This window comes from Rhinopithecus bieti, unplaced genomic scaffold, assembly GCF_001698545.2.
Source record: "Rhinopithecus bieti isolate Rb0 unplaced genomic scaffold, ASM169854v2 scaffold_13348, whole genome shotgun sequence".
NCBI lineage: Eukaryota > Metazoa > Chordata > Mammalia > Primates > Cercopithecidae > Rhinopithecus > Rhinopithecus bieti.
In genome coordinates, this window is record NW_016808764.1 from 7165157 (window position 1) to 7175669 (window position 10513).

The 10513-nt window shown below is 38.9% G+C and overlaps 1 protein-coding gene and 1 long non-coding RNA gene across 2 annotated transcripts in view; both read left to right on the forward strand.

The window, feature by feature from the left end:
• Window positions 1-708: 708 nt before the first annotated feature.
• Window positions 709-10513, forward strand: part of RBBP6 (RB binding protein 6, ubiquitin ligase) — a 33350-nt gene continuing 23545 nt past the window's right edge. Inside the window, 3 exon segments of the mRNA XM_017887170.1 lie at window positions 709-1283; window positions 6261-6360; window positions 9056-9092. Coding sequence (XP_017742659.1) covers window positions 1118-1283; window positions 6261-6360; window positions 9056-9092 — 303 coding nt within the window. The 5' untranslated portion in view covers window positions 709-1117.
• Window positions 9224-10513, forward strand: part of LOC108538855 (uncharacterized) — a 1928-nt gene continuing 638 nt past the window's right edge. Inside the window, exon 1 of the long non-coding RNA XR_001888209.1 lies at window positions 9224-10489. This is a non-coding gene — a long non-coding RNA (uncharacterized LOC108538855). The remainder of the gene's footprint in view (window positions 10490-10513) is intronic.

Here is a 10513-nt window from a genome sequence, read left to right on the forward strand (position 1 = left end):
TCGGCGCACGCCAGCCCCGCCTCGCGCGCGCCGCCCGTGCAATCCCTGCTTAAGAGACCCCGGAGTGGGGCGCTCGTCCGAAGCCAGGCCGCGTCCGCCATAGTGCCTGGCTTGGAAGTGTCGCCGCCGCTCGGTGAGGGCCCCCGAGCGGCAGGGGGGCAACACAAAAAGGGAGCCGGAGAAGCCCTGGCCGCTGCCCGGCAGCTTGCGGGCGTGTTCTCCCGGTTCCAGGCCTCAAGGCGACGGAAACGAAAGGCGAGCGAAGCGCGGAGGATCCGGCGAGAGGAAACGTCAGGGAGCCTCGGCGGTGTCCCCGGGGTCCGCCGAAGCCACCCGACCGCCGGCTGGGGCCCGGGGTGGTGAGGAAGTGCTCCGAGGCCTCGCGGAGGCCTTGTGCCGGCTTTGTGTCCGAGGCGGCGGCGGCGGCGGGGGGAGGCGGAGCCGGGGGCGGCCTGCGGGAAGGCCTCTCCTCCGCCGACCGCGCGTTTTCGGCCTAGGCCGCGGGGCCGCTCGTGGCCTCCGGGGAGCAGGCGCCAGGGGTTTGTGTGCGGTGGGGGCCTGGGCCTGGGGAAGCTGACGCCGGTCGTCCGGAAGCCAGGAGGAGGCGTGAGGCCGCTCGTGGACTCCGGGCCTAGGCCCTCTCCCCTCAACCTTCTCCCGGGGCCTGGGTCACCCCAATCCACGGAGAGAGAGACCCGCCGGGAGGTGCGGCCGCGCTATGGACCCCTGACCCCGTGGGGTCGCTCGGACTCTTAACGTGTGGACTGACCGCTACTGACTGCACCGTCTATTCCCCCGTCTCTGCCGGCCCCTTAGCATGAGCGAGGGGGACCCAGCCGGGTGACATTGTGCCCGTTGGCGGATTCTCGATTTCCCCTCTTACCCGTCCTCGTCCTCCTCCTCCCCCATGAAGTGATTCTGAGTATCGGGGGGGCTCTGGATGATTGTTCTGACGAACCCCTGCTTGTGGTTGGGGGGTATTTAATCTGAGGCTTTAGGGTCCTTCGGTGTCTTTTAAGTGTTTTGTGTGTACATATTTTGCTCTTAAAGTTTATAAATATACATATATTGAGAGTGTCCACGTCTCCTCGCTGAACCTTAGGAATCCCTTGGCACCATGTCCTGTGTGCATTATAAATTTTCCTCTAAACTCAACTATGATACCGTCACCTTTGATGGGCTCCACATCTCCCTCTGCGACTTAAAGAAGCAGATTATGGGGAGAGAGAAGCTGAAAGCTGCCGACTGCGACCTGCAGATCACCAATGCGCAGACGAAAGAAGGTAAGGGCCGCATGGTCTTAAAGATATTTGCTGGCTGGAGAGAGATACTAGTTAGAAGGTGCCTGGCAGGAAGCTAACCGCCATTATGTCTCTAGTGGGACTGTTCGTTCTAGTACTTTGGATACAGCTTTCATTGATAGCCAAGGGTTGCAGCAGCTGGCCTTGGAGTTTCTCTGGTTTATTTTATTTCTGCATACTTGGGTCATCTGTAACAGGCTAACCCAAAACGTGGAAGCCTGATTATTCTTTTCGCTGTTTTTTTAAAGTGAGGGAGGGAGGAGAGGGGGATAGCTATCTAGACTCTTTGGGTGCTTGTCTTGGGGCGTTTTCTAACATATTTTCCATCAAGAGGGAAGGAGAGCCTGTGCAAGACTTGTTTGTTCAGTCAGCCAAAAAAAAAAAAAGAATTCTCCAACCTAACAACATTGTGGAGTTTGATGGCAAATTTTACGTCCTGCCTTCCTCCCTCCCCACATTTATTTATTTGGAGTTGCTTGCCTGTGTTGTGGAGAAGGGATCTGAACTTTAGTATTTTTGAGGATTTAATCAGTGTTGGAATTGCTTTTGGATCTTGAAATGTTCTGATGTCACCGCTCTTGTGTGTCAGCTTCAGAATTAGTGACTTAAGATTTATCAATTGGATGAAGATCAAAAGTACTGATTTTTTTTTTAAGTGGTAGTTGCTAGATTTTACGTGACTGTTGATACTAAGGTATGAAAAATAGGTGGCTACCATAGAGTACAAATAAGCCACTGATAAGAATCGTTAGATTCTTTCTCCTTTTCAAAAGTATTTGATAATATTGGGAACTTAACAGTAGATGAATGTGACAGGCAGTCTTTCCTGACTCTGAACTTGTTTTGGTTTCTTTTTCTCAAATCAGTAATGCTGATGTGTGTTTTTTAGCAGTTCGGTGTTCTAAAAGTTACTGATGGGATGAGAAGTGAAGTTGACAATTAGGTTAGGGTATTTTTTTAGTCACTGAATTTTTATCACACTTAAGGTGTGACATGGATTCTTTTAGTTGAAATGGGAGGTCCCCCACTTCCAGCCTGTAGTTTAGGTAGAGTAAATCTTGTCATGTAGACCAGTTTTCCATTTACAATGCAGACCTAAGTATAATTGTATTAGGTTAAGGAACAGCGGTGCTGGCGTATCATGACTCAAAAATATTAAGGAAGAATTTTATTTGCTCAAATGATATTATGTGAAAATACTGTCTGCCTCCCCACCTTTTAAAAACAAGTATCATACCATTTGATAATTGGAGCTATGTGTAATCATCTGACTAAGGAGAGGAAAAACTGATGGTGGTCATGAACAGTTGAGAAATAGCTTTATTTAAGTGTCTCACAAGCATCCCTTAACTATAACAGTCATATTTCACAGAACAGATGGGTTTATAAGAAGTTTGGGCCATCTTGATATATTGAGTATTTATGAATGAGAGGAGAGAATATGAATGGAATTAAAGGATATTAAGATATTAATTTTTATCGTCATATATTCAAGTTTCGTATTTTACTGGAGTATTACACAATTGAATCATTAGGGCTAGGCGTTATCCATCTTTTCGACTGAACAATTGAATGCAACTTTTTTTGTTTTTTTTCCTGTAACAGAGTCTCACTCTGTCACCCAGGCTGGAGTGCAGTGCCACCATTTCAGCTCACTGCAACCTCCACCTTCCTGGTTTGAGCTATTCTCATGCCTCAGCCTCCCAAGTAGCTGGGACTACAGGCGTGCGCCACTACACCCAGCTAATTTTTGTATTTTTAGTAGTGATGGGTTTTGCCTTGCTGGACAGGCTGGTCTTGAACTCTTGGCCTCAAGTGATCACCCACCTCAGTCTCCCAAAGTTCTGGGATTACAGGCATGTGAATGCAACTTTAGACTAGGTAAGTTATAGTTGAAAGAATCCTGTCCAGAAATTTAAGAGTTTTGTGACTTTGTGTAACCAATTTTTTTTTCCTAGTCAAGGAAATAAATGCTACGTAATTCAAACCCAGAAAGCCAGGGAAGTGATTTGCCCAGCACATTTTCTTTTTTATATTTATGTGAGCTGCCCTTTATTGGAGAAAGCTTTGATATTAGGTTTGTTAAGAAAAGGGAGCTTTGAGGGAGAAAATTTGTTTTTTATGCAGTCCTCAAATTAAGAGAGAAAGATATATTGATGGTAGCTACTTAACTAGTTTTATGGGGAATAGTATCCAATGTCACAAGGCAGTTGAGTAGAACGCCACTTGATTTTCGCACTGATACTCAACATATTTACTAAAGAAAACTAGAGTAATCTTTTTACCATAGTTAAGGTCCAGTTTCTTAATTCTATTCTTATAATTTTAAAATCCCTAATCTACCATGTTTCTATAAAACATTTCCTTACAATTTTGGAATTCTGTCCATGTTTAGGTCCCTTACTTTTTTTTTTTTTTTTTTTTTTTTTTTTTTTTTTTTTGAGCGAGACAGATCCTCACTCTGTTGCCCAGGCTAGAGTATAATGACACAATTTCGGCTCACTGCAGCCTCAACCTACCAGACTCAGGTGATCCTCCCACCTCAGCCTCCCAAGTAGCTGGGACTACAGCCACACACCACCATGCCCAGCTAATTTATTGTATTTTTTTTGGTAGAGATGGAGGTTTTGCCATGTTGCCCAGGCTGGTCTCCTGAGCCCAAGTGATCCTCCTGCCTTGGCCTCCCAAAGTGCTGGGATTATAGGCTTGAACCACTGTGCCTGGCCTAGGACCCTTAAATCTTGATAAGACTAAAATGCTTGGGTCAGAATTCCATGTGTTTTAGACAAGAATCCTGCTTGTTTCTAGACTATATTTCAAAATGAATCTCAAGTAATCTTTGTTATATATGAGAAACGTTTCTACTTTTCTGCACACCGACCCCTAAAAAACAAAACATCCTTCATTCTGAAATTAAAGTGTGAGAGGTTTGGAAGCTGAATATGAAAGTTTATAAACGACTCTTACTATATTTCTAACTCTCCGTTTCTCAGATTCATCTTGTTTTTCATTTCATCCATGCCTTTCATGTCTGGGGTCAAAAAAACTGGCAAGCACAAAGGGTCTTTTGAAGCCAACAGACTACTTGTTAAGGAGGTATTTTAAATGAAATAACCTCCTAAGTGTCTTTACTTTAATACCCCTAGAAAGATACCTTGAGGGGTAAGAAATCATCATTGTAATTCAGGTATTTAAAAAGTCAGTTAGAACATCTGTTTTGAAGGGCATTGAGGCACCTTTTAGTTTGACACAGTACTGTGCTAATCAAATTAATAAGCTGTCTTGGAAAGCTCTTGTGAGTGCATTGAGTTGTTACCTATTCAGAAACTTCCTGTCAGGTGTTTGACACTGTTTTGTTTCTAGAATTAACTTTAAAAAAATCTAGTCACCCCATACTCTCAGTTTTTCTGAATCAAAGCTTTCATGGAATTTGGGACTATCATGAACTATCCAAGATAATGATTATAGTCCTACATTGGCATGCCTAAATCTAGGAAATTGCCTACGTCTTATTGAATACCTGTGAGATACCACCTTCTATTTGAAGTATATAGAAAATAACCCTTGCCTGAACAATTTCATTTATAACAAGGAGTACTATTAGCATTATGACTAAATTAATATACATTAAAAGCCGGATACGCCTACATATGTGGTAAGCGTAGTAATCGGAAGAACAGAGATAGTCACTTTGTGCAGAGTAACTTTAAGTGAAGCAAGTAAACTTACTGACAATAAAAAGGCCTGGTGAGGTGATTAAAGGAGATGGATACATTTTTGCATCTTCAAGATAATTTTCTTTTGGTAGTTTTACAGATTCTTTCACCATAGTTAAGGTCCAGTTTCTTAATTTCATTCTTATAAAAGTATTGCAAATAGCCCAAGGAGTATAAAAATAGGATCCATTCATCTCCCTCTTGGTTTTCCCAGAAGGTGACATCACTGTTTATCCAGTGGCTGTAGCCAGGAACCCAGGGATTCCTCTGGCCTGATTCCTCTTTCTCCTTCATCTCCCCAATATTCGGTCCATCAGCAAGCTTTGTCAATCCTACCCGAAAACATTCTGTCTTAATTTCTCTCTGTCACATCCTAACATAGGTCATCATTATCTCTACCTGGATTGTTTAACAGCCTCATTATTAGTTCCCTGGTTCTACTCTTGTGTTCCTACAAGCAGTCTTTTTTTCTTTAACAAAAAGCAAATAATCACTTTGCTTAAAATCCTTCAGTGTCTTCCTGTTGCACTTTAAAACAAAATATAAATCAGTGTGTGGTCTATACCTTTCTATCATTCTTCTCTTTTATTTTCTTAGGCTCTTCAGGCTGTTTCGTGTCATTTTCCCATATGCTTTTCTTATCCTCTGCCTGAAATAGTCCTCAACCAGTTTTTTCCCCGTATCTGGCTGGGTTCTCAGTCCTTAAGGATCCAGTAGAAGTTCCTCCAAGGGACTTTCTTGGAATCATCATGCTATCTGAAGTTGTATTCCATTATTCATTCCTTGTTAGAAAACCATTTTCTCTTTATTCATAACGTCATAATTTAATTTTTAGTCTGTCTTCCTCAGTAATAATTTCTGTGAGTGCAGGGATTGTAATACTCAACTAATGTTTAGGGACTAGGAGAGACAGAATATCTTCATTCTAAATAGCAGCTTTTTCTCTGCTCACATGTTCAGCATTTCTGACTAAACTAAAGAATGACAGTGTTACTGAGATTTGGAGTTCCACAAAAGTAGAGGTGCCAGAGCCAAGAACCTGCTGATGATATTTGTTGTCCTTTGAAAAGAAGCCCTCTTACAGCTTTGGATGTTTGTTCTGACAATATCAGTAATCTAGTTGCAAGGAACTTTTAGTTATTATATTTAAATTTCCCATGAAATTTGTATTTGAAGTTTTCTTATTCTTGGGTACTCACCCAAATCCCCAAATGGAAATTCGATTCTGTCTTTTTATTTACAGAATATACTGATGATAATGCTCTGATTCCTAAGAATTCGTCTGTAATTGTTAGAAGAATTCCTATTGGAGGTGTTAAATCTACAAGCAAGACATATGTTATGTAAGTATCAAATCTCGTGTATTTCTCAAAATAGACTTTTTTTAGTTTGTTTTTTAATTTTGTGAGAGAAAACTTTATTTTAGAACTGAACTTACTACTTTAACCTTAATGAATACATTTTCTCAAGACTGTGAGGATAGTGGGTTTCTTTGTTCGTTTGTTTTTTATATCCTCCCCCAGTTAAATTGACTTAGCCTGTGGTGAGAATGGCCATTATTAGGAAAAATTTTTTCTCCATTTGGGCAGTGCAAAGTAATGTAAATGTCTTGTCATTTACAAAGACAAGAAAGTGATATTCAGATTATTTCTGTGCCTTTCTTTGACTGCTTTTTTTTTTAGCGTGTTCCTTCGGTTTTCTTCACCACAAAAATTTAGTGTGGTAGACATTGGTCCTCAATATTTTGACAGCATCAAGAGTATTCAGCAATGCTAACATTTACTCTTTATCAATAAGGGGCTTTGGCTGAGAGGCATAAAGTATATAGGATTTATAATCATAGGCACTGAAATCAGGCTTAGATTTGACTCCATTTACTGCTTCATACCAGTTGTGTGACTTTGGACCTTGGGTAAGTCTCTGTGCCTCAGATTCCTCAAAAATAAAATAGGGATGTGAGTACTTAACCCTAGAGGGTTGTAAGAATTAAATAGTGTCTGGCACATGGTAAATGCACATTATTGGAGTAGGAAGAGAGCAGTCTCACAACTAGTCCAGAGCTGATGGTCACTAACCTGGGACAGGATTAAAACCTTATATCCTTAACTTTCTCTGCTTTCTTGCCGTATCAATAGTGATAGCAGAAATATAATATGTGAAAAGGGCAGCAACATAGGTTATTTAAAGAGTAGTGATTTTCACTTAGGATTAGGTAGTTTTGTTTGAAATGGAATAAATTGTTTTGAGTCAATGAAAAATTCTAGAATTTGCCAGTGCTAGGAAATGGAAAGTGTTCTTGAAATTAAGGTAAAAATAAAGTCATTTCTTGGAGCTTTACCTCATGTGGGCAAGTATTCTAAGATTTTTCTCATTAGTTTGTTGTAAAGTTACATTCCATATCTTAACATTTAGAAGTCCTTTTGTGCAGTATCTTCTGTATAGTAACAGCTTTAAAAAGCCGAGTACTCTCCTTGTTGTAATTGCCAAGTGAACTTTTAATGGTGTGTGTTCTTATCTTTAAATGATTCTAAGAACTATAGAAGAATTATATTAGGTTTTTTTTGTTGTTGTTGTTTTCCCTGAGAGGGAGTCTCACTCTGTTGCCCAGGCTGGAGTGCAGTGGCGCAATCTTGGCTCACCGTAGCCTCCAGGCTCAAGCAGTTCTCCTGCCTCAGCCTCCCAAGTAGCCAGGATTACAGGTGTCCACCACCAAGCCCGGCTAATTTTTGTGTTTTTAGTAGAGACTAGGTTTCACCATGTTGGCCCGGCTGGTTTCAAACTCCTGACTTCAGGTGATACACTGGCCTTGGCCTCCCAAAGTACTAAGATTACAGGTGTGAGCAACTGCACCCAGCCTAAGAATTACAAATTTATGGGGATAATTAATTCCTACAATCTAGTGTGAAGTTTTACTTTAATTTACCAAGTGCTTTTTAAAAAATGGCAAACATCATTTCTGTAGATTTTTTGATAGAAACTCTTAAGAAAAGAATCACTTGAAGTACATGGCAAAATAAGTTGCCTCTTACACAGAATACTATGTTAATTTACAATATATAGGATTCTGTTTGTAATAAATTTGCCTCATAAAATGCATCTGGTTTTTTTTTTTTTTTTTTTTGAGCAAATAACTAGAAAATCAAAGCTCAGCTTTTTTTTTCTCAAATTCCAAATTATACACAAACCTATAAACTGTTAGATGCTAAAATTTCTGTATAGTCAAGATACGTTAAACTTGAAGCATTAAAAGGTGTATCTAGCAATTCAACTCCTTCCCCGTTCCTGTGTCGATTAAAGTAATTTCTTTTGGGGTTTACGTGTGTGTTTTTTAAACACCAAATTTTCCAGTTCTACACAGCCATTTAAGTCAGTTCTTTTAACTAAAATATGTGTTTTCTGGGAGTGAGAATTTTGTTCAGTTTTTTTTTTTCTTTTTTTAAGAGATGGGGTTACTATGTTACAGCCCAGGCTAGTCTCAAACTCCTGGGCTCAAGTGATCCTCTTACCTTGACCTCTTGTTCAATTTTTGATCGTTGTTTCAAGGCATTTGAAAAATGAAAATAGGTATCAGCCTGGCCTTCCAGATTGGAAAATTAGTTTTGGGAGCACAGCAATTTCTCAGGGATCCAAATTACAGATGTTAACAACAGTGGTCTTCCTGATATGTGAAAATTTACCTATTCAGAAACTGGGAAATTATGTATTTTAATTTTTCAGTGTATTAAGAATAAACCACATTTCTAAACCTAAAATCCCTATACTACCTTTCAGAAAACATTTGTTTTAAGTGGCACGGTATACCTATTTTCGTATTCCCTAGTATGGAATTGTTTTCCAAACCACAAATCTATCTTAAAACTGTTCAAAGGTGGTAAAGATTAATCAGAGTAATTCATTCAGAAATTGGCTGTTGTTAAATATTTATACCAAAGGAAAATTATGTTCCTAAAATGTATTATTGAAGATAATATGTTAAAATTTATTAGCACAAAATTCATAAATAGCTAATGTTAATTTTGGTTTTATTTTGTTTTTTAGAAGTCGAACTGAACCAGCGATGGCAACTACAAAAGCAGTATGTAAAAACACAATCTCACACTTTTTCTACACATTGCTTTTACCTTTATAATGTAGCAGTGAAGTAAATCATTTTAGAACTTAATATCCAACTGATCATAGTACATATTGTAAATAAAATGTATTTTGATGACAGCTCAGTTGAATATGGATATATGTGGCATCATTTGCACACTTATTTTGTAGAAATGGGTAATTTGTGCCCGTAACACTGTTTCATATTAAATATGATAGCATTCTCCCTGTATGACACTGTGTTGTACAGTTAATGTATGATCCTTTTTAGATCGTTTAGGTTTTACACTAATGAACATGATGACATGTTCTACATTTGTCTGTCTATAGTTAGTATTTTGTATGTATGTACAGGCTGTTGTGTGCTTTTTGTTTCTTGCAATAAAAAATGTTTGGAGTGTATATTTTGCCATTTTCACGTTGTATCACTTAGTTTTTGTTAGTTTTTTTTTTCCTGCCTGATTTATGGCTTCCAAAAATGCATTAGCAACATGCAAAGCTTATATTGAAGTTTGATGCTTTCTTCAAGTTCAAACACATCATAGAAAAGAGCTTTCCAGAGACCATTGATGCAGCTTTATTATTTAGTCGTGCTTTATTTGGCATTTTGAGCTCCTTCTTTTGTTTACATCTGTACTATAAAGTGATACCTGAAACTGGGGTCCCCTATGAATATATAAATGTCTTAGTGATTTTCAGTTTATATAAATTTATTATATTGTTTTCAAAGTTGAATGAGATCTTCTACTTCTATCTAGTTAGTGCAGATGTCCAAATTAAAATATTTCCCTCTTTTTCATGAGATACTAAAATGCTGCGTTAATTGTAGACTATTGAAAGCTGTAGCTTATCAGAGGTAACTCCCCTTAACCAGGATAACTGGTTTGAAGAAAGTTAAGCTTAATTTTTGTAATCACAGATTAACTTAATTTGTGATACCATTTTAACTTTGAGCTCTTAAGTAAAAAGCAGCATTCCTAAGTTGTGGGGTGAAACATCTGTTTCATAACACAGGTCTATCATAATTGGGTTCTGTAAATGTAATGGTTCTCTAAACATTTTAATGCCCAGGCTTGATATTGTACACAATGCAAGATGTCTAAAATCTTCATTTAGAATTCAAGGGTATTGCTTGCTATTTCACATTATATACTTTTTAAATACTATTGCTCTTTGTATATGAGGCATTTCACTAATCTTGGATCATTGGATCTTAAACATGATAAAATAGAATATCTGAACATTGGACTTGTTCTTTAGAGTTATATGGCCTTTAGTTCTTGTGGAACTAAATACAGTGATTCTAAGGTCAAAAGTCTTAGTGTTTGGGGTTTTTTTCCTCTTTTTGGATATGGGTTTTTTTTGTTTTTTTTGTTTTTGTTTTTTTTGTTTTTTTTGTTTTTT